Source organism: Colobus angolensis, unplaced genomic scaffold (genome assembly GCF_000951035.1).
Source record: "Colobus angolensis palliatus isolate OR3802 unplaced genomic scaffold, Cang.pa_1.0 Scaffold90, whole genome shotgun sequence".
Classification (NCBI taxonomy): domain Eukaryota; kingdom Metazoa; phylum Chordata; class Mammalia; order Primates; family Cercopithecidae; genus Colobus; species Colobus angolensis.
In genome coordinates this window covers 104,679-126,911 of record NW_012122932.1, presented here as the reverse complement: position 1 = coordinate 126,911, position 22,233 = coordinate 104,679, and the positions used below count along the sequence as shown (strand labels likewise).

The 22,233-nt window shown below is 40.7% G+C and overlaps 1 protein-coding gene and 1 pseudogene across 2 annotated transcripts in view; both read right to left on the bottom strand.

The window, feature by feature from the left end:
- SH3RF2 (SH3 domain containing ring finger 2) overlaps nt 1–22,233 on the bottom strand; it is a 159,794-nt gene that overhangs the window by 71,657 nt on the left and 65,904 nt on the right. For both annotated transcript variants that reach the window (XM_011931469.1, XM_011931470.1), the window contains exons 3-4: nt 6,622–6,891; nt 2,830–2,925 (exon numbers count right to left, since the gene is read on the bottom strand). In XM_011931469.1, the coding sequence (XP_011786859.1) occupies nt 2,830–2,925; nt 6,622–6,891 (366 nt within the window). The remainder of the gene's footprint in view (nt 1–2,829; nt 2,926–6,621; nt 6,892–22,233) is intronic.
- The window catches only part of LOC105504278, a 70,011-nt pseudogene continuing 56,714 nt past the window's right edge, over nt 8,937–22,233 (bottom strand).

Sequence of the window (22,233 nt, the reverse complement as noted above, 5' to 3'; positions counted from 1 at the left end):
GCTGACTTGACATCAGATCAGGCTATGTGACTGGTTCAGGCTAATGGGCTGTGAGTGGGAGTGACAAGTGTCACTTCGAAACGAGGCATTTAGTTTGTGAGACAACTCACTCTTCTTCATGTGTCCCTACTGCGGAAACTAGGAAGCCCGCATGTTCCAGACGATGTAGCTACCAGATGGCCCAGCCATATTAGTCTGGGTTCCTGAGTGACTATGAGCAGAGCCCCTCATCACTCTGCACTGAACACGGAATGTAGGTGAGGAATAACATTTTCTTTGTTCAGCCACTGAGCCTTTGGTGCTGTTCATTGCCACAGCATAACGTAGCCCATCCTGACTATATGGGATGGTTTACAACGTCCTCTGTGATCTGTCTTCCATTTACTTCCCTGGCTTCACGTTTTGTTCCTCTTTTACTCTCTAAGCTCCAGCTCTGGTACTTCCTTTTTCCCCTGGCTACACCACACTTCCTCATCCTGCAGGACTTTTGCACATGCTACCTCCATTACTTAAAATGCTCTCTATCTGTCAGATCTTGGCATAAGTGGCATTTGCTGACCTTCTGCCCTGGTAAATTGCATATCATAACTCCCTAATAGTTTCCTCTACTTCAGTCTTTTTTTTTACCTTTTTTGAGATAGAGTCTTGCTGTGTTGCCCAGTCTACAGTATAGTGGTACAATCACGGCTCACTGTAGCCACGACTTCCTGGGCTCAAATGATCCTCCTGCCTCAGCCTCTGGAGCAGCTGGGACCAGTGTGGGCCACCATGCCTGACTAGTTTTTAAATTTTCTGTAGAGAGGGGAGTCTCACTATGTTGCCCAAGCTGGTCTCAATCTCTCGGGCTCAAGCAATCCTCCTGCCTTGGCCCCCAATGTGTTGGGATTACAGCCATGACCCACTACACCTGGCTACTTCAGTCTTTACATGATTCATCACACTTGTAATTACTGGAATACTTTCTGACGTTATAGTCTCTGAGAGTAGGGACCCATGTTTGTCTTGTGTCTTTAGAACTAGGCACAGGTCCTAGCATAGCAGGCACTCAATGAAAAATTAGTTGAATAATTAAACATATGTTTAGGACAGGGTCACAGTGAATAGTTTGCTCTAAAAATTTTTTTCCCCTGGGAGCTCTGACTACCTTCCGAATTATTTTCCATTCATTCACTTGCTAAGCTATTTTTTTTTTTTTTTTTTTTTAAACAGAGTGCCTGTTCTGTGTTAGGCTAGCCTGTGAAGTACAACTAACCAGTCATCAGATATTCAGAGGAAAGAGGCCATTGACGGTTTAACTACTTGCTGAAATTTTATGGACAAAGTAGGTTTCTATCTGAGCCTTATAAAACAAGGGAAATTTGAACAGGTAAAGATAATTGGGTGTTGTATCTGAAAGGGGCGCCAGCAAGAGAAAAGGCATTAGGAACGAGAATTAGGAATGAGTTTAGTAGAGACAGTAAGAAGACCAGCCTCTCTGGACCCTTCCTCCATATCTTCCTTCAACACTGATGGAGCAGAGGAGGTACAGAGAACCCTGAAAACTGTGCAACGCTCTGGGTGCACCATTCATTTCAGAACCTGCTTTAGCTCTTATGACTAGAAGAACTGGTTGCTTCTGCTCAACTGTGGGCTGTTCTGTTTCAAACACTCCAGCCCCTAGGGTGGACAGCACGCCTTTTACTTCTTTCATAGCTTTCTACTACTCATTTTTAATGCTTTATGCATGTTAAGCACCCAATAAATGCAGTTAAACAATGAAACCTCTCTTTTAAATATGTAATGACTTGCTTCAAGCTAAATTGAGGCTCATGGCTAATGAGGTTATCATACTGGACAGGTTATATTATGCTGGAGATACACATAGCCTAGCATGTTTTCTTTTTTTTTTAAAGAAGATTTTTCTGTAAAAAACAGAAGTAATAAATATATGCTAATTTCAGAAGATTTAGAAAATACAAGTTGGCAGAAGAAAATGAAAAGCATCTAGAATCTCATCATGTAGTGATCACAAATGTTAACATTTTAGTACATATCATTCTCTAGTCCTTTATCCATTTATATAAACACACATATATTTAAAAGCTAGTTCCATATGGTCCAACTTATTTTTTTATTGTGATAAAAGACACGTAACATAAAATTTACCTTCTGAACCATTTTTAAGTGTACAGTTCAGTAGTGTTAAGTACATTCACACTGTTATGAAACAGATCTTTAGAACTCTTTTATCCAACAAATCTGAAACTCTATATCTATTAAACTTAAAAAAACTTAACAATGAATCATAAATCTTTCCATAATATCGAACACTTTATGATATTAAATATTATTCTCCATATATTATTATCCATACAGAGACACTTTTTTCATTACCACAATAAAAAAAAATGAAGTCCTTATTGTTGACTATTTAGAGTATTTCTTTTTTTTTCATAATTATATACCATCACCTAATGTTATGGTGAACATTTTTGAATATTTTGTACATTTATCTTTGCATACTTATTTAAATATTTACTTACAATAAACTCTCAGATGGACTTACTGACTCAAAGGAGGCCCACATTTTTAACATTTTTGGTATAAGTTTATTTGAGTTTGCATGTGACAGATTTCACTAATTTACATTCCCATCAGGAGAATGGAAAAGGCTCATTTCCCCAGACTCTTGCCAGAATTGGGTATTATTGTCTGGCATCTTTTCTTTAGAGATTTTAGTTAGTTCTGAAATAAGCCTCATAGCAAATAGCAATTGCTCTCAGGCATCACTGTAGCACATGCATATTTCTGTATAACTGTAAATCAGATGTAGACTTGATACTCACGTACCTCTACAAACAAGATAGGGAAGATGCCTACTTTATCTCCTAACTTGCCTTCTGCCCAGTTCTCATCCACTCGGCTGATCACAGTGATGATATCATCCTGAAAGAGAAATTCTCATGGTCAGCATTTACTCTCATTTTCAGGCAGTAAAAGCTCTCAGCAGAGATCAGTTTGGAGTCTCAGATGGTGTAAGGTGTGAGGATTGTACCTTGTGCTTGATTTATTTGGGAAGTCTTTTGCTAAAATGAACTTTCTCCATAAAGGGCAGTGTTTGTGTCACCAAGACCACAGGGGAGTAGAAATAATTTGGAGAATCAATGGAATCCAATAGGAAAACTTAGAAATGTTCCTAATTTTTAATCACCAGTAGGTCCAAGCTTTTCACTTAAATTTATCTGATGGAGAAATAAAGATGGAAGCCATAGGGAGAAGCACTTTCAGCTTTCCAAAAAGAAAAATGAATTTTATGCTCATTTTGAAGACTTTTCAGAGCCTATTCAATTTTTAATGCATCAAACATAAAGCAAGTTTTTGTTCAGATTTTTCTTACTCACTATAAAAGGTTATATGTAAATTTGTAGAAACATTTGAAAATACAGGTAAGCAAAACAGGGAAAATATTGTATCACAATAAAGATACAATCACTGTCAACAGCTTGAATAACACATTTTTTCCAGATTCTTTTCTATCAAGACAAAACACACATATATAAACATACATATTTTTTAAAAACCTTTCCAAAAACATACACACATGCATACAATAAAGTGCACACATCTTGAGAAATTTTACATTTGAGTATATCCATGAAATCCCTGTTCAGATGAAGGTATAGAATACTCCTAGCACCCAGAAGGTTCCTTTGTGCCCTTTCCCACCACTTGTTAAGAGGCAACCACCACTCTGACTTCTAGTACTATCCATTTATTTTGTCTGTTCCTGTACCTCACACAAATGAAGCCATATGGGACACAGTGATTATTTTTATTTAATGCCATTTTAGAAACACCTTTCTGTGTCCATACAACATTCGAGTTCAACCTGTATATTCATCCACTAAAGACCTTCTGATCTCTCCCTGACATTCTGTTTCATGCACCTCAGGAATTAGGATTAATTTAAATTTAAATCTGTTACTGCATTATACCCTTTCTTAGCTTCCTCTTACACAGTGGTACCCAACCTTTTTGGCGCCAGGGACCGGTCTCGTGGTAGACAATTTTTCCTCAGATGCGGGGGGTAGAAGGTGGGAATAGAGGGTAGGGAACAGGGGATGGTTTCAAGATAAAACTGCTCCAGCTCACATTATCAGGCATTAGATTCTCACAAGGAGCTACAATTTAGATCCCTTGAATGCGCGGTTCACAATGGGGTTCACGCTCCTATGAGAATCTAATGCTGCCACTAATCTGACAGGAGGTGGAGTTAAGGCAGTAATGCGACCCATTACTATAAACACAGCAGCTATAAATACAGATGAAGGTTTGCTTACTTGCCCACCACTTACCTCCTGCTGCGCAGCCCGTTTCCTCACAGGCCACGGACCAGTACTGGTCAGTGGTCCAGGAGTTGGGGGCCCCTGCTCTTACATATGTGTAATTATGCATTTATAGGTTATTACTTCTTTCCTTTTTTTTTTTTAATTTTTAGTCGGAGTCTCGCTCTGCTGCCCAGGCTGGAGTGCAATGGTGCGAATTTGGCTCACTGCAACTTCTGCCTCCTGGGTTCAAGCGATTCTCCTGCCTCAGTCTCCTGAGTAGCTGGGATTACAGGCACGGGCAACCACGCCTGACTAATTTTTGTATTTTTAGTAGATGCGGGGTTTCGCCATGTTGGCCAGGTTGGTCTCAAACTCCTGACCTCAAGTGATCTGCCCACCGCGGTCTCCCAAAGTGCTGGGAATGCAGGCGTGAACCACCGTGCCAAGAGATTATTATTTATTTAATGTCTGTCTACCTTATCAGACCATAAACTCCATGCATGCAGAGCCTGTGTCTGTTTTGTTAATCTTTGTTGTCCCTAGCACCTAACATAGTGGCTCCCCTTTAGTAGTCAGCCAATAAATATTTATTGAATGCATGCATGCAGGAATAAATACATGACATGGAATAAATTACACAATTTACCGAGCTAGAAAGCACTAGGAAAAGAACAGCTTTGGGAAGGAAGATCTTGAGTTTAATTTGGATATGCTGAGTTTAGACCATGAGATTTCCTAGAAGTCTGTGTATTCCACAGCCTTCCAGAATGGGTCAAATCCCCTCTTTTGGTTTCTTTGTCATAATTTCCCATTTATATATCTGTTTCTTCCACTAGATTGCCAGCTCTGTGAAGGTAAGAACAGTGACTCATCACTTTATCTCCAATGGCCAGCTTGGCACATGGATGGGCTCAAGAAATGAACGAGTGTGTGAAGTAAGTGCCCCAGTTTACAAATTCCCAGAAAGCGTGAGAGACGCAGACGATGATACTCCCTTATGTCTTCCTCCAGCTGTATGTCTAATGCCTGGCACAAAGTAAATACTCAATAAATGTTTGTGGAATTGAACTGACTTTCCTCTAACTGTAGTCTAGGTCTACACTTTGCTGTTTGGGCTGCAGAATGACTTTTCTTAGGAGTCTCGCTCTGAGGTTCCATAGCAATAATAAAGATCGTTATCTCAGAATATGGAGGACAGAGAGGTTGTCTAGTTTGAGAAAACCTGAGGTAAATCTCCTTTCTGGTAGTGGTGGAATAAAAATATTTTGTAAAACAAAAGACCTTCCCTAAGCTATTGTAGCAGTGCCACTTTTTATACTTATATTTGATCTACTTATCACGAGTGGTGAAGAATGAAAATAACTCCAACTGTGGTTTCTATGAGAGACGTGAATGTTTATGGAATAACAAATACTGAATACAGAGTTAAAGTAGTGTAGACTTTAGTACAACTGTCATTACTTGCAAATGGTGGGGAGTCATCTAATGAAAAAGAGGCACAAGAAATCTTAGGGTAATTAATGTTTGGAAAACATGTCTTGTAAGAGGTTATTTATGTAGAAAGGCATGATTATGTTATTGTGTGTGTCTGGAGTGTTTTGAATGTGATGTTTACAAGAAGATAGAATGTTGTAAATGAATAGAATTAGGTAACCATAACTTGGTCGCAAGAATACCCTTCCACGTACGTGATAAAGAGGTAGAGGCTGTAGTTTTACATAGCATGTTATCAAATTGTTTGTAATTTTCTGTCCATGTATCTGTTCTTCCCATTACTCTGTGAGGACAGCAGAGACTCTGACTTATTCACGTCCTATTCCCAGGGCCTGCAAGGAGTAAGTGCTCAAAAGTGATAGAATGATAGAATGAGTAAATCAAATGTGTTATTCAAGCTGTTGACAGTGATTGTATCTATATTGTGGTATAATATTTTCCTTATTTTGCTTATCTGTATTTTCAAATGTTTCTACAATGGTTTCAGGATAAATGAATGAATGAATGAATGAGTGAATACTTCTGTAATTACAATAAAAAAGGCTTACAGACTTCTATCACTTATTTGTAGATTTCTCTAGAGATTTCACTTGCATGTAGTCTGAATTGTACACACATATTACATAGAGATGCACCACATATATACATATATAATTTATGGACAAAATATATTTTATGAATAAAATAATAAATGTTAATAATAATATAATATATTTAAAATACAATTTTTAAAAATCAGCAAATATTAAACAAGCAACTCTGGTTCTGCTGTGGTCTCTCTGTGGTCCCAGGTGACTCTAGGATTCACCCAGAATCCTACCTTGAGGAAGGTCAGGCAATCCTGGTTCTCACTCTTGTCCTTGCCTCGCAGGTCGAAGTTGTAGAGGGCCCTGCAGAGCGGGGGTGGCTGGGGCAGCTGCTTGATGACTTCCACGGAGCTGGCTGGGAAGATCCCGCTGATGCCATTGATTTCCCCCTGGTACCAATTCTCATCAAGCTGTCTCCGGAGAAGGATGACATCTCCCTTATTAAACCTTAGGTCACCAGGATTTTGCCCTCTGTAGTTGCATAAGGCCTTTGCTCGAGGTACCTGCAATGGCACAGACCAATAAGATATATACTTAGCTGAGAGTCTGGAGGAACAGAAGATACAAACATTCTTCCTTTTACTGTACTTTGGTTTAACATGCTTTGCAAATATTGAGTTTTTTACAAATCAAAGGTTTATGGCAACCTGTGTTGAGTAGGTCTATCAGCGCCATTTTTCCAACACCCTGTGCTCACTTTGTGTCTCTGTGTCACATTCTGGTAACTGTTACTAACTTTAAATATTTTAAACGTTTTCATTATTATTATGTCTGCTATGGTGATCTGTAATCAGTGATCTTTGACTTTGCTCTTGTAATGTCTGGAGGGGCGCCACAAACTGTGCCCATACAAGACAGCAAACTTCATCGATAAATGTTTGTGTTCTGACTGCTGCACCAGCTGGTCATTCTCCCATCTCTCTCCCACCTCTTGGGCCTCCCTATTCTCTGAGACATAATGATATTAAAATGAGGCCAATTAATGACCCTACAACTGCCTACAAATTTTCAAGTGAAAGGAAGAGTTTCACATCTCTCACTTTAAATCAAAAGCTAGAAATGATTAATCTTAGGGAGGAAGGCATGACTAAAGCTGAGATAGGTTAAAAGCTAGGCCTCTTGTGACAAACAGCCAAGTTGTGAATGCAAAAGAAAAGTTTGTGAAGGAAATTAGAAGTGCTACCGCAGTGAATACATAAATGATAAGTAAGTGAAACAGCCTTATTGCTGATATGGAGAAAGTTTGACTGGTTTGTGTAGAAGATCAAATCAGCCACAACAGACCCTTAAGCCAAAGCCTAATCCAGATCAAGATCCTAACTTTCTTTAATTCTGTGAAGGCTGAGAGAGATGAGGAAGCTGCAGGAAAAAAGTTTGAAGCTGGCAGAGATAGTCTGAGGTTTAAGAAAAGAAGCTGTCTCTATAACATAAAAATGCACGGTGAAGCGGCAAGCCATCAATATTGAGTCAAGACCCACTGCCAGAAAGAAGATTACAACTTGCTGAAGGCTCAGAACATCATTAACTTTTTTTAGTTTATTTTAAATTAAGTTAGATATATTGTTATTTAGGCATAATGCTATTGTACACTTAATAGACTACAGCATAGTGTAAACACAACTTTTTTTTTTTGAGACAGAGTCTTGCTCTGTCACCAGACTGGAGTCCAGTGGCGCGATCTTGGCTCACTGCAACCTCCACCTCCCAGGTTCAAGCGATTCTCCTGCCTCAGCCTCCTGAGTAGCTGGGATTATAGGCACGCATCACCACACACAGCTAATTTTTGTATTTTTAGTAGAGACAGGGTTTCATCACGTTGGCCAGGATGGTCTCCATCTCCTGACCTCGTGACCTGCCTGCCTTGGCCTTCCAAAGTGCTGGGATTATCGGTGTGAGCTACCACGCCTGGCCAAACACAACTTTTATATGCACTGGGAAATAAAAAACATTGTTTGACTTGTTTTATTATGGTATTAGCTTTATTGTGGTGGTCTGGAACTGAACCTACACTTTCTCTGGGGCATACCTGCATAATATTTTTTTCCCCATAAAACATGGATATTTTATTCCAGCTCTAGGAAATCAGCAAAAAAACCAAAACAAAGCAAAAAAACAACAACACGGAGGGAAACACATCTTTCCACACACCATTCTAATTTAACTGACATTAATTTGGGAATAGAAATATATGTTTATACGTATATATATGTATGTATTTATATACACATATATGCATTTTCAGATTTTGGTCTCACTGGAGTTCATGTCTTTTTTTTTTTTTAATAAATGCCCCTAAAGGTTATCGAATTCAAGCTAATACATCTACTTATGTCTCCTCATCAATCATTTAATATTGTTTGCATTGCATTCACAGTTTGTGTGTTAACCACTTATTTAATTTATCAAATTGCACATTTGGAGAGGTAAGGGAAAAACTTGGTTTAAGTAATACTCTATGTATCAATTACCCATTACATGATTTTTTTCATCATTATTTGCAATCTCACACATCTGTAGTTTTCTATGTAGTCTCTCTATGCAGTCTACTTCAGCTTCCAGTGCTGTACTTATCTATATCTTCTGGGTGGGACCACCCATGATCCATGAACTTGGGGTCAGGCATGAATTGTGTAGCACCTGAGTTGGATTCTGATTTGATCTTTGCTACTAAGTTGAGTTCTGTTGGCAAGGGCACTGCGTGTTTCAAGACATGAGTTGTTTTTGCAGGTACTTCTATTTCGGCAGAGGATCCTAGCTTAGCTTTTTTTCTTTAGGTTTAGGGAGTAACTCGTTTTTGCTGCTTTTGTCCACAATGATTTAACTGCTCCAAAAATGTGCTGGTTTGTAGCATACACCTTTTCCCCTGTTACCTTAGCAATTATTACTGACAGAACTGGGTAGCAAACAGTTGCTTATAAAGTGGTCAGTCCCAGAGGATAAGTAATTTTCTTAAACTTAGAACCTTTTCTCGCTGAAACCAAGCCCACCAGTCCTGAAACCATAATAACTCCCATTTTTGGAAGAAAATCTTGAGGATTCTTCAGATAGACATGAGCATCTTTTCTGTATCAATTATCCCATTTTTCACAAAGACATAAACACCCTTGCACCAGCCAGTATAATGACCAGTTGCAGTGCAGATGGAAGCAAAGCCCATTTGTAAATGACCAGGCTGCTCTTCAACATATTTAGACTGGAGCGGTGGTGCAGTATATATGGGGACTTGCTCTGGTATCACTAGCTGCTTTTTGGATTCCTCTTCTTTGGCTGCATGTACACTTACAGATGCATATATCAGACCTGCAGGCATGATTGTCAGTTTTCCTATCTACTAGCAGGGTGAAAATATGAAACATTGACAATGGTAAATGTTGGGGAGAACGAGGAGCAACAGGAGTCTCATTCATTGCTGGGTGATGAAATAATCTACACAACAAATGCCCGAGATACCAGTTTACCTGTGTAACAAACCTTCACATGTACAACTGAACCCTGATGAACCCATGGTAGACCACCATGTCTACGACCCTTTCAGCCAAGGTTTTCAGACGACACCTGCATAATATTAATAACTAATTGCTGAGCACTTCCTATGTGCTAAGCGTGTATGTGGGCCATCTCATTTAATCTAGGTAGTCCTTGGAAATAGACACTCATTATCCCCATTTATAAGATAGGGTGACAGAGACACAGAGTGGTTTATTAACTTGCATAAGATGACACAGCTGGGAAATGGCAGATGTGGGGCATGAACTCAGACTACCTGATGCTAGAACCCTTTTTCTTAATCACTATGCAAGGCACAGGGTCGTGAACTTGACTCTACATCTATGAGAGGGGAGTCAGTGACTCTTTCTGGATCTGAATACTGATTTTGAATTCTGGCTCCACTTCTTTCCATTTGTGTAATCATGGCCAAGTTACTTAATCTTTCTTAAACTGTATTCATTTATAAAATGAGCATTTGGATCATTAGGAAGCTCAGCTGAGACAAAGAAACAATTAGTCAGAGATCAATCGTCAGTTTTTAAAAAAAATCAGCTCAAGCATAATCATTTGTCAAATCAGTTGTCTAAATAATTATTTCAGTCAAATGCATTTTTACTAATTGAAATCGTTTTTTTCACATAGAAATGGCCTCACTGCAGTCTTGCTTGAAGTCTGCTTGGCAAACTGCAAGTTCTAACAGATTAAGAGGAAGTGCTTCAGTCACCTAGTGTCGTATTTTATTTTGTGCTTTTCCAAGCAGTGGGATTATGTAATCACCTCTCATTGTAGCAGTCTTGCTATTCATAGTCTTGCTATTCATGCAATGGGGTATAGAGAGGCATTAATTTAGGTCTTCGTGGATCTCCTGAATCCACAATGTTCATTTGAAAAAAGAATTCCAAGCAGCTTAGTGGTAGAGGTAAGACCTAACAATACTTTGCTGATGGAATGGTGGAGATGTCCTTTTCTGCTGATCCTGGGATACAGTAAGGAGACCCCAGAACTGAGAAAACCACAGGAACACAGCTCATCCCCAGGAAGCTGGTGGACAAATGAGCAAAGATGTATGTACTAGGGGGCTTAACATAATGCTGTGGAATAAACAGGGAATTGGTTGAATAAATTATTATATACCCATACCCATACAATGAAAAACTTTGCAGTCACTACAATTGATGTTTTTTTATAATTAATAACATTGAGCGTTACTGATAATACACCATTAAGTGTAACAGAACAGGTTAAGAACAATTATGTAGACTAGATTTTCGTTATAAATACACATGTATATTTTTACTTAGGGAAAATGCTAGATGACTATAGGACAATATTTTAGAAGTGGTTATCTCTAAATGGTGAGATTTTTGAATGTTGAAAAAACACTTTTTTTCCTAAATGCTTAGCTGTGTTCTCTAACTTTTCTATAATAATTGTATTGCTTATTAAAATTGGACAGTTAGAAAGTGAATGAAGTTGGTGGATGAGAGGTAAAAGGTATAAGAGGAATTTAGAAAGAAAGTAAGCCAAGCTGAGTAGGATAAGCAAACTATGCAACTACCTTTTTTGGGGAAGGTGTTCCCTACCTGAGAAATGAGCAGGTAAAAGCTGGATGAGAATGGATTTCTGGGGAATGACCCAAATCTGTTAGACTCCTAGGGTTGGGTACATGAGGGAACAATAATTGTTTCTCCATATTTCTTCCTCTCAGTTTTCCATTGCAATATCACATTTTTTTCTGGGTACAGGACTACCTGGAATATTGGTCACATTTTCAGCCTTTCTGGTGATTAAGTCCAGGCCAGTGTGGGAGTAAGCAACCTTTAGGAAGTGTCCTTCCTGAGTTTTCTTTTCCTCCCCTCCATCTTGCTATGTGGAATGCAGACATGATCCCTAGAGCTCTAGTCGCCATCTTGAATATTGAGGATGAAGGCCACACCTAATAGGAGGGAAGAAGCCTGGGTTTCAGAGCTGCCACACCCATCATGGATTACTTCACATCCAGACTTTTGTCTGAGAGCCAAATAAACTTCCACCTTGCTGAATGAATTGTGAGGCTTTATTATTATTATTATTATTTACAAAAAAAAAACAGAAAAGAGAAAAGGAAAGAAAGGAAGAATGAAAAGATAAATAAAATATCTAAGCCCCTTTGGATTTGCATGATGATAATATCAATAGCTAACCTTTACTGAGTGCTTCTTTCTTGTGCGAGATTCTTTGCTAAGTGCTCTAATTCTCTTTGCTAAGCACTCTCTAATTCTCACAACAACTTTTGAGGTGTGTATTATTTCAAATGTCAGTTTTTAGATTAAAAAACTGGGGATCAGAGAATGATATGGTTTGGCTGTGTCCCCATCCAAATCTCATCTTGAATTCCCACATGTTTGGAAGGGGCCTGGTGGGAGATAATTGAATCATAGGGGCAAGTCTTTCCTGTGCTGTTCTCATGATTGTGAATAAGTCCCATGAGATCTGATGGGTTTATCAAGGGTTTCTGCTTTTGTTTCTTCCTCATTTTCTTTGTCTGCTGCCATGTAAGAATTGCCTTTCACCTCCTGCCACGATTCTGAGGCCTCCCCATTTATGTGGAACTGTAAGTCCAATTAAACCTCCTTTTCTTCCCAGTCTCAGGCATGTCTTTATCAGTAACATGAAAATGGACTAATATAGTAAATCGGTACCAGTAAAGTGGGGTGTTGCTGAAAAGATACCTGAAAATATGGAAGCAACTTTGGAACTGGTTATCAGGCAGAGGTTGGAAAAATTTGGAGGGCTCAGAAGAAGACAGGAAAATGTGGGAAAGTTTGGAACTTCGTAGAGACTTGTTGAATGACTTTGACAAACATGCTGATAGTGATACGAACAATAAGGTCCAGGCTGAGGTGATCTCAGATGAAGATGAGAAATTTGTTGGAAACTGGAGCAAATGTGACTCTTGTTATGTTTTAGCAAAGAGACTGGCAGCATTTTGCACCTGCCCTAGAGATCTGTGGAACTTTGAACTTGAGAGAGATGATTTAGGGTATCTGGTGGAAGAAATTTCTAAGCAGCAAAGCATTCAAGAGGTGACTTGGGTGCTGTTAAAGGCATTCAGTTTTATAAGGGAAGCTGAGCATAAAAGTTTGGAAAATTGCAGTCTGACAATGTGATAGAAAAGAAAATCTCATTTTCTGAGGAGAAATTCAAGTCCACTGCAGGCTGCAGATATTTTAATAAGTAATGAGCTGAGTGTTAATTCCCAAGATGATGGGGAAAATGTCTCCAGGGCATGTCAGAGGTCTTCATGGCAGCCCCTCCCATCACAGGCCTGGAGGCCTAGGAGGAAAAAGTGGTTTCATGTGCCGGGCCCAGGGTTCCCCTGCTATGTTCAGCCAAGGGACTTGGTGCCCTGTGTCCCAGCTGCTCCAGCTGTGACTGAAAGGGGCCAATATGGAGCTCGGGCTATGGCTTCAGAGGGTGCAAGCCTCAAGCCTTGGCAGCTTCCACTTGGTGTTGAGCCTACAAGTACACAGAAGTCAAGAACTGAGGTTTGGGAACCTCCGCCTAGATTTCAGAAGATGTATGGAAACGCCTGGATGCCCAGGAAGAATTTTGCTGCAGGAGTGGGGCTCTCATGGAGAACCTCTGCTAGGGCAGTGCAGAAGGAAAATGTAGGGTCAGAGCCCCCACACAGAGTCCCTACTGGGACACTGCCTAGTGGAGCTGTGAAAAGATGGCCACTGTCCTCCAGACCCTAGAATGGTAGATCCACTGACAGCTTGTACTGTGTGCCTGGAAAAGCTGCAGACACTCAACACCAGCCTGTGAAAAGCAGCTGGGAGAAGGGCTGTACCCAAGCTGCCGAAGACCATGGGAACCTACCTCTTGCATTAGTGTGATCTGGATGTGAGACATAGAGTCAAAGGAGATAATTTTGGAAGCTTTAAGATTTGACTGCCCCGCTTGATTTCGGACTTGCATGGGGCCTGTAGCTCCTTTGTTCTGGCTAATTTCTCCCATTTGAAATGACTGTATTCACCCAATGCCTGTATCCCCACTGTATCTAGGAAGTTACTAACCTGCTTTTGATTTTACAGGCTCATAGGTGAAAGGGACTTGCCTTATCTTGGATGAGACTTTGAACTATGGACTTTTGAGTTAATGCTGAAATGAGTTAAGACTTTGGGGGACTGTTGTAAAAACATGATTGGTTGTGAAATGTGAGGCCGTGAGATATGGGAGTGACCAGGGGCGGAATGATATGATTTGGCTGTGTCCCCTCCCAGATCTCATCTTGAATTCCCACATATTATGGGAGGGACCCAGTGGGAGGTAACTGAATCATGGGGGCAAGTCTTTCCCGTGCTGTTCTTATGATAGTGAGTAAGTCTCATGAGATCTGATGGTTTTAAAAAGAGGAGTTCCCCTGCACAAGCTGTCTCTGCCTGCTGTCATCCATGTAACACATGACTTGCTCCTCCTTGCCTTCTGCCATGATTGTGAGGCTTCACCAGCCACATGGAACTGTAAGTCCAATTAAACCTTTTTCTTTTGTAAATTGCCCAGTCTTGGGTATGTCTTTATCAGCAGCATGAAAACAGACTAATACAAAACATGTAAGAGTTGCCCAAGTTCACAAGCTAGAAAATAATAAATTTAGGATTTGAACTCAGTATCCCCAAGCCAAGCCTGCAATTCTTTTTCTTTTTTTGGGACAGGGTCTCACTTTGTCACACAGGCTGGAGTGCAGTGTCATGGTCTTTGCCTCTGTAGCCTCCACCTCCCAGGTTAAGTGATCTTCCTGCCTCAGCCCCACAAGTAGCTATGACTACAGGTGTGCACCACCATGCCTGGCTAATTTTTTTGTATTTTTTGCAGAGATGGGGTTTCACCATGTTGTTCAGGCTGGTCTCAAACTCCTAAGCTCAAGTGATCCACCCTCCTCAGCCTCCCAAAGTGCTAGGATTCTAGGCATGAGGCATTGCGCCAGGCCTGTTTCTTAAAATATAATCTGTGGTTTCCCTGTATGAGAATCTGGGAGGTGTTAAAAATGCAAATGCCTTGATCCCACCCCTGACTGATTTGATCAGAATCTCTTGGAGTGGGATTCAAGTAGCTGCATTTTTATCAAGCTCCCTCACCAAGTTTGATGCTACTGAAGGTCTAAGCTATATCTTATTCTAACTCAAATGGGGGCAATGAATGGAGTTTTGACATAGGCTTTGTAAATTGCTAGCTTTCTTTCTTTCTTTTCTTTTTTCTGAAAGATATTTGCTGTGCAAGTAGCTTGCATATTTTAATGACTTACTGAGAGAGTATATTAAACTAAAATTGCACAAAATGCTCAAATTGCTTTGAAGATGCCTAACCCTTGAAACCCTGAAATAGTACTAATTGCCTATTTTCATCTTTTCTCCATCTCCCCTCAACAAAAGTAAATATTGTGGGAATGAATTATATATAGATTCTATTTTTAGCAAGAAGACCCTCTTTCTTCTTTCTCTCCATTTTGGATAATCCCTCCTCTGGTAGTCTCATTTCTATGTTCATACTCACAGAAAACATTGGTTTCCATAGTGCAAAGCAGGGCAGAGGGAAGCAGGAAGGCATGGAGCGAGGGGAAGAGAGAGGGAGAGAGTGAATGACTCTGAAGAGGAAAGGAAATTAACATTTATTGGGGTTCTGCCAGGCCACAGACATTTTTCTTACATTATTGCACTACTGCACTTTCCATGTATTATTTCATTCATATGCTCTCAAAACCCTATGAAGTAGGTGGTATTACCCTATTTCATGACGAGGAAACAGAAGTTCTGAGATGGGAAATGTCACCAAACAAGGTCACGCAGTCAGTGTATGGCAGATCCAAGATTGGATGAGGCACATTTGACCTGAAAGCCTGGGTGCTTTTAACCATTCTCATCATCTGCCATCCAGCTGAAGTCACCTAGCATGTTTTTCCATCATAAAACTCATTTGGGGCTCTGTTTTGTAATCAAAATCTGAATCGAATGTGAATGCAATTTGCTTGCTGCTGGCTGTAATAGCATGAATTATTGAACTCTAGAGCTCTCACATAAAAGTTAAGCACCTGAAGAGACTCAGCTGGTTAATTCTATCCAGTCCCCCACTGCTCTCTCAAGGGAAAAAGATTCCAAGTTCCACATCAGCTCTCACCTGTTGTATTGTTGGCAATAGCTTTTCTTACCCATCATTGTTTTCTGTCTCTATAGATGCAGGGGCGAGAAGGCACAGGGATAAAGTTTGTGTGGAGATCTCACAGTCAGGTTATCACCAAACTCTTTCCTTATGTATACCTAAAAAGCTTTCCTTTTCTGATATTAAAAAAGCTGAAGACTCTATGCTCCTGTAATCGCCTATTCATTTGTCTCCTCGGTAAAGTCTGGAAGCCACAAGAGGCATGATTTTGATAGAAAGATAATGCATAGACTTCAGAGACAAGAGCTTGCAGACACTTTAGTAATAAAATTATGTTATTGCTTTGCCAAGCATCCCCTTCTGTAAGGAACCACCTGTTCTCTCTTTACCTTCTGATGGGCAGGTTATTCACCCTGGCCACATCATACACACAAGGGTACGTGGGCCAGGCTGGCCCGTTAGAATATCCCAAACCCTCAGCACAGTGATGAGGCATGTACCTCAGTAAGGGATAATTAATATTTTTCTCTGAGATTTGATATATAGATACTGAGAAATAATCTCTATTGCTTTTGAATTATGAGCCTTCAGGTTGTGGACCTTGGGCCACCAGTGCAATATGGTGTAGTTCAACGTTGGCTATAATATTGGTGATATTTCCCAACCAGTAGACATACTGTCCTGAAAGAAGCTGTAGAAGGCAACAGTACTAGATATAGCAAGCTAGATAGGTAACTAGATAGCTAGAGCCCTGACAATAAAATTTGAACTCCTAGATTAAATGGTGCCTGAAGGTTATTCAGTTAGATGAGCTCTCCAATTGTCTACATCCCCAATTTACTGTTGATTACTTAAACTACTTGGAGTTATTTTTTGACACTTGAAACTGGACCAGTCCTAACTAGTACATATTTGAAACACAGAAACAACAAACTTCATAATAATGTAATATCCAAATAGCAAAATTCAGAAACAGCAGGAGGTTCAGCTGCCAGTGAATCCTGACTTTATTTCCAATTTTAAAAATAAAGGGAGGTATAGGCTGATAACAGGATAAGAGAAAAGGAACACAAGGAGAGCAGAATCACCACAGTGACACATACAAGGGAAAAAGCAGAGCTGAGATGAGAACTCAACCTGCTACTGTGTAACGAGCTCTTTGACACACCCTGGAAATGCTTCCCACCAATTTAGGAAGGTTGGCCTGGTTCTGTCTACTCCTCACATCAGGTGGGACCAACATCAATATGCTGAGCTAATGGCTTATCAATGGTTTACTTCCCTGAGTTGGTCATGAGATTGCCCATTACTGGAGAATGGAGCTCAAACAAAACCATCCTGGCCTTTGACCCAAGTTATCTATCATTTCCCAGGTTAAGTTCTCTGCTGCTGGAGAATTCAGGATTTGTGTCTGAAGCATCTCTGCCTCTCTATCTTTGAACACTGTACACAAGTAGGTGTTTAAGAAATGCTTGGTGAATGAATGAATGAGTGAATTACTCTGAAAACCTTCAAGAATTACTGTTCTCAGATACATAGAATGCATGCAAGGTTCATACATATGGCTGATAATAATTACTCAAGTGGAGATCTATTGGATGAGCTAGGGAAAAGAAGGATTATTTTCATCACATTTTCTAAACATCCCCCAATTTTAATGATTTGGTGTTATACACACACACACACACACACACACACAAAGGTTACATACTCAAATAAAGTTAGGCGTCACTGAATCAGCAAAGTCACACAGGTTTCTTTGCTGACTCACTTTTCAGAAGTTTTATTTTGTGAATGTGATTTGCATAATTGCATCTGGGGCACTTTGCAGGAAGAGCCCACGTGTCTTGGGAATGCTGGGCAAGGGAAATGTAACTTCCCTGTGAGTTCACTCTACGGATGAGGTAACGGGTCAAAAATTATACTGTACCCTAACTTTGTAGTTGCTGCTTAACCAACAAAGCCACCCTTCCTCCCTCACTCATAGTGATAATCTTTTTGGAGCCGATTTGTTGGGGGAAATGGAGTAATTAGTAACTAGAAAGTGGTGGTTAGCCCTTGTGTATGTTTTCTTTCCTCTGGTGAGGAGGGAGACACTACACAAACCCCAGTGCTCACCCAACAGGAGGATCAGATCCACCTGGCCTTGGCAGATCCCACATGATCCACTGCTGGGGTGGTTGAGATCAGCAGAAAGCTCACGGTGATCTTACCAAGTGGAAATCCCTAAATCCGACATTCAGATTTGAGACCAGCTTTAGAAGACACTCTGCATGAGTTTTTTGTTTTTGTTTTTTTTACATAGAAAATTTTACTTCAGGAGAGGTACTAGGATGCAATAGTTAGAAACACATATGTTAGAATCACATGGGATGTTGGTTTGCATTCTGGCTTTTGTAAATTTGGCCAAATCATTTAGCATCCCTGATCCTTAGTTTGGATCATCCAAAAATTGGGGCTAATACTATTATTTCCCTGTGCAGCAAACTCAGCGAGTCTGGGTTATCCAAACCCTGTATATTCTGACAAAAGTTTTGGCTCTTGCCTGGGAGATAACCTCTAAGTTCTTAGAACATTTTGGCTGATCAGAGAGACTTTGTCTACCTGGAGGCCTTGGGTCACATGAGATAGCCTAAGCTAACAATGTGATTTATGGTGGGGGGCTTTGGGCCAAACAGAAGCTCGACCTCTGGAGGGGCTGGAGACTGAGGGCAGCCACGTGGGTGGTCTGAGATGGTAAATGTCATCAAACAATGAAATCTCCAGTAAAATCCTGAACAGCAAGTCTCTGGTAAAAAGAAATGTTGTCTGCATGACTCCACAGGGAGAAGACAACTGGAAGCTTTAAGGAAGCTCCTGGACTCTGCCCTAATGTGCCTTTTTCCATTGCTGACTTTAACTTATATTCTTTAACTGGAATAAACCATAACTATGAGTTTTTTGTTTTTGTTTTTTTTACATAGAAAATTTTACTTCAGGAGAGGTACTAGGATGCAATAGTTAGAAACACATATGTTAGAATCACATGGGATGTTGGTTTGCATATAATGGCTTTGCTGATTTCTGTGAGCCCTTCTAGTGAATAACTGAAAGTGAAGGTGGTCTTGGGACCCCTGAGCACACTTCCTCATGGTTTTGGAGACGATTAATGTGATAAACAATGTAGAGCACTTAGTGGAATGCCTGGAAAATAATATGTGCTCGATAAATAAGGATGCTTAGGAGAGGGGGTAATAGGCCTGCTCTGATAGCTTCTGGTCTGACTTCCCAGCTCTACTTGTCATTCATTCCTTTTTTGCTTTCAACAAACATTTTTGAGTGCCAATCATGCCAGGTATGTTCAAGACCCTTCATGGAGCTTACAGTCTAGTTGGGGAAACAAAGATCAGACTTATAAACACACAAATAAATATATAATTACAAGCTGGAGTAAATGCTATGAAGGAAAAGAATTATGTTATGACCTCAAGGGAGGTCAGAGACTCGAGGGATGGAAAGGAACCCAAAGTAGGGAAGATTCTCTTTATTAGCTGCTTATTTATATTTGAAATTCTATTACGTTGTGTGACTTTTGTTATGTGTTTCTCTATTTTAGTGTTTTCTCCATTGTATGTTCTCACTGATATGTGGGAGCTAAGCTATGAGGACGCTAAGGCATAAGAATGATACAATAGACTTTGGGGGCTTCGGGGAAGGGTGCGAGGGATTAAATACCTCAAATAAGGTGCAGTATATATTGCTTGGGTGATGGGTGCACCAAAATCTCACAAATCATCACTAAAGAACTTACTCATGTAACCAAACACCACCTGTACCCCAGTAACTTATGGAAAAAATTTTAAAAAAAGAAAAATATTTTACTGTTTTCTCATTCCTGGACTATATTAGCAAGTGTCTCTCTCTTTCTCTCCCCTCAGGCTTTTGCTTTGGCCTCTCTTCTTCCAGTCTTTGGTAGAACGCTAAGACATCATAGGCTCAATTTTTCTTCTTTACCTAACTCCTGCCACTTTGAGTCTGTGGGTATGACATCCCTTCCTTCCTCCTTCGAGCAAATATTAATCAGACACTCAGAATATGCCAGCCTTTATCTCTTGGTCCCTCCTCCATCAGTTCCAGGGGTTCTGCAGCAGGGAAAAGGGAAGGAAGCAGGAGTTTATACCACATGGGCAGAGAAAGAGCTGCTTATAGTCAGCAGTGCCTTTTCAGGGCTGCCATTGGCATATCTTCCTTTTTCCTTCCAAACATTTCCCTGAGATTTCTTTGGGGTGATCTCATTTCCCTGTCCTAGGAGGTAATCCAAGATATGTCTAGAGCCATATCCCTGGCTCCAAACATAAGCTGGTTCTCAATAAATAGCCTGGGATTGTTTTTGAAATGGGCTAGATGCCAATGCCCAGAGCTGTTCAATGGGATAGGACTGAACTCCCCAGGGAAACAAAACATTTCCGTCACCATCTCTTCTCCACCAGGGCACAGGGCACCTGTGGAGAAGGGCAAGGGGTACGTGGGAGCCTGAAGGATGAGGAAAAGCGCCATCTCATTCGGCCTGGGAGGCAATTCTGCCCTCTTTCATTATCCCCCTTTCCAGAATGAGCTTTTCCAATAGGTGTGGCACGTGGTGGGTGAGTCTTTTTCCATATGGTTTGAGAAACTGAGCCAAATACACCATGCAGAGTGAGAAAAAATGAGTCAAACAGCCCTCCCACCACTACTTCTCCCCTGGCTTAGAGGAAAAGCAAAGTTCTGGTTGCTCTACCCCGGCTTTCTCCTCTGAGAGGTTTTTGGAGCTGAAGGAGGAATGACTAATGACGTGGAGCTTCTCCTAATGCGACCAGCTGGCCTGGGGGCTGGAGGTGGTCCCTGAACGTGATTCACAACTTATACACTGTGTCCTTGAGTGAGGCACTGAACCTCTCTGGGCCTGTTTCTTCAACTGCAAATGAAGAAGATGAGTTTTACCTTTCTTCCCAACTCTAAAGATAACAGACATTTATTTATTTATTTATTTGAGACAAGTCTTGCTCTGTTGCCCGGGCTGGAGTGCAGCAGTGCAATCATGGCTCACTGAAGCCTCAAACTCCTGCGCTCAAGAGATCCTCCTGCCTCGGCCTCCAAAGTAGCCAGGACTACAGGCACATGCCGCCATGCCCAGCTAATTTTTATTTTTGTTTTGTAGAGATGGGGTCTTGCTATATTGCTCAGGCTGGTCTCAAATGCCTGAGCTCCCTCTTCAGCCTCCCAAAGTACTGGGATTATAGGCATGAGCCACTGTACCAGACCCAGAGCTTTTTAAAGGTGAATTATGAAAGCTCCAGGAGTATCTTTGAAATACATCAGAAATAAAGGTGACAGGTGAGATGAAATCAAATTGGCAAAATGGTAATAACTGTTGAAACTTTAGTCATGGGTTGAAGGCAGTTCAATACATTCTCTGCTTTTCATTATTCTGTAGAGTTGATTATTCTCTCCACTTTCGTGTATGTGGTCCTCCTCAAAATTGCCCGTGAGGCAAAGGTGCCACAACCTGATAGGCTGTTGTGTGAGGAATGAAGTGACTGTAAATACTCCCAGGCCCTTGGGGAAAATGACCTTGAAGAGAAGATCTGAAGGGGCCGGGCTTGTCCTCAATTGTCAAAAAGTTACATCTTGATTTCAAGTAGTTTACTTCTTAATTAATCTCCATCTTTTAAGATTTACATGTTTGTGTGTGTGCATATTTACACTTACTTGCAGTTTAATTTTGTGATACCAAAGGAGAAAGCCTAGCATGACCCTTGTTGGAGACCACAAGCCCTGGAAAGTTGAACTTCTTCCCTCTCAGTTCAGTGGTCCATGAAGCCAAGACTTTTTTCTTTTTTGAGACAGGGTCTTGCTCTGTTGTCCAGGCTGGAATGAAGTGGTGTGAATGTGGCTCACTGAAGCCTGGTTCTCCTGGGCTCAAGTGATCCTCCCACCTCAGCCTCCCAAATAGCTGGGACTATAGGCATGTGCCACCGTGCTCAGCTAATTTTTTGATTTTTTGGAGACACAGGGTCTTTCTATGTTGCCAGGCTGGTCTTAAACTCCTGGGCTCAAGCCATCTTCCCGCCTCTGCCTCCTAAAGTGCTGGGATTACAGGCATGAGCCACCATGCCCAGCTGAAGCCAAGATTTTTAATCACCAAGGCTTTCTGCAAATCTGAAGTTTGCATCTTTCAAATCAAACTTCAGAGCATTCTT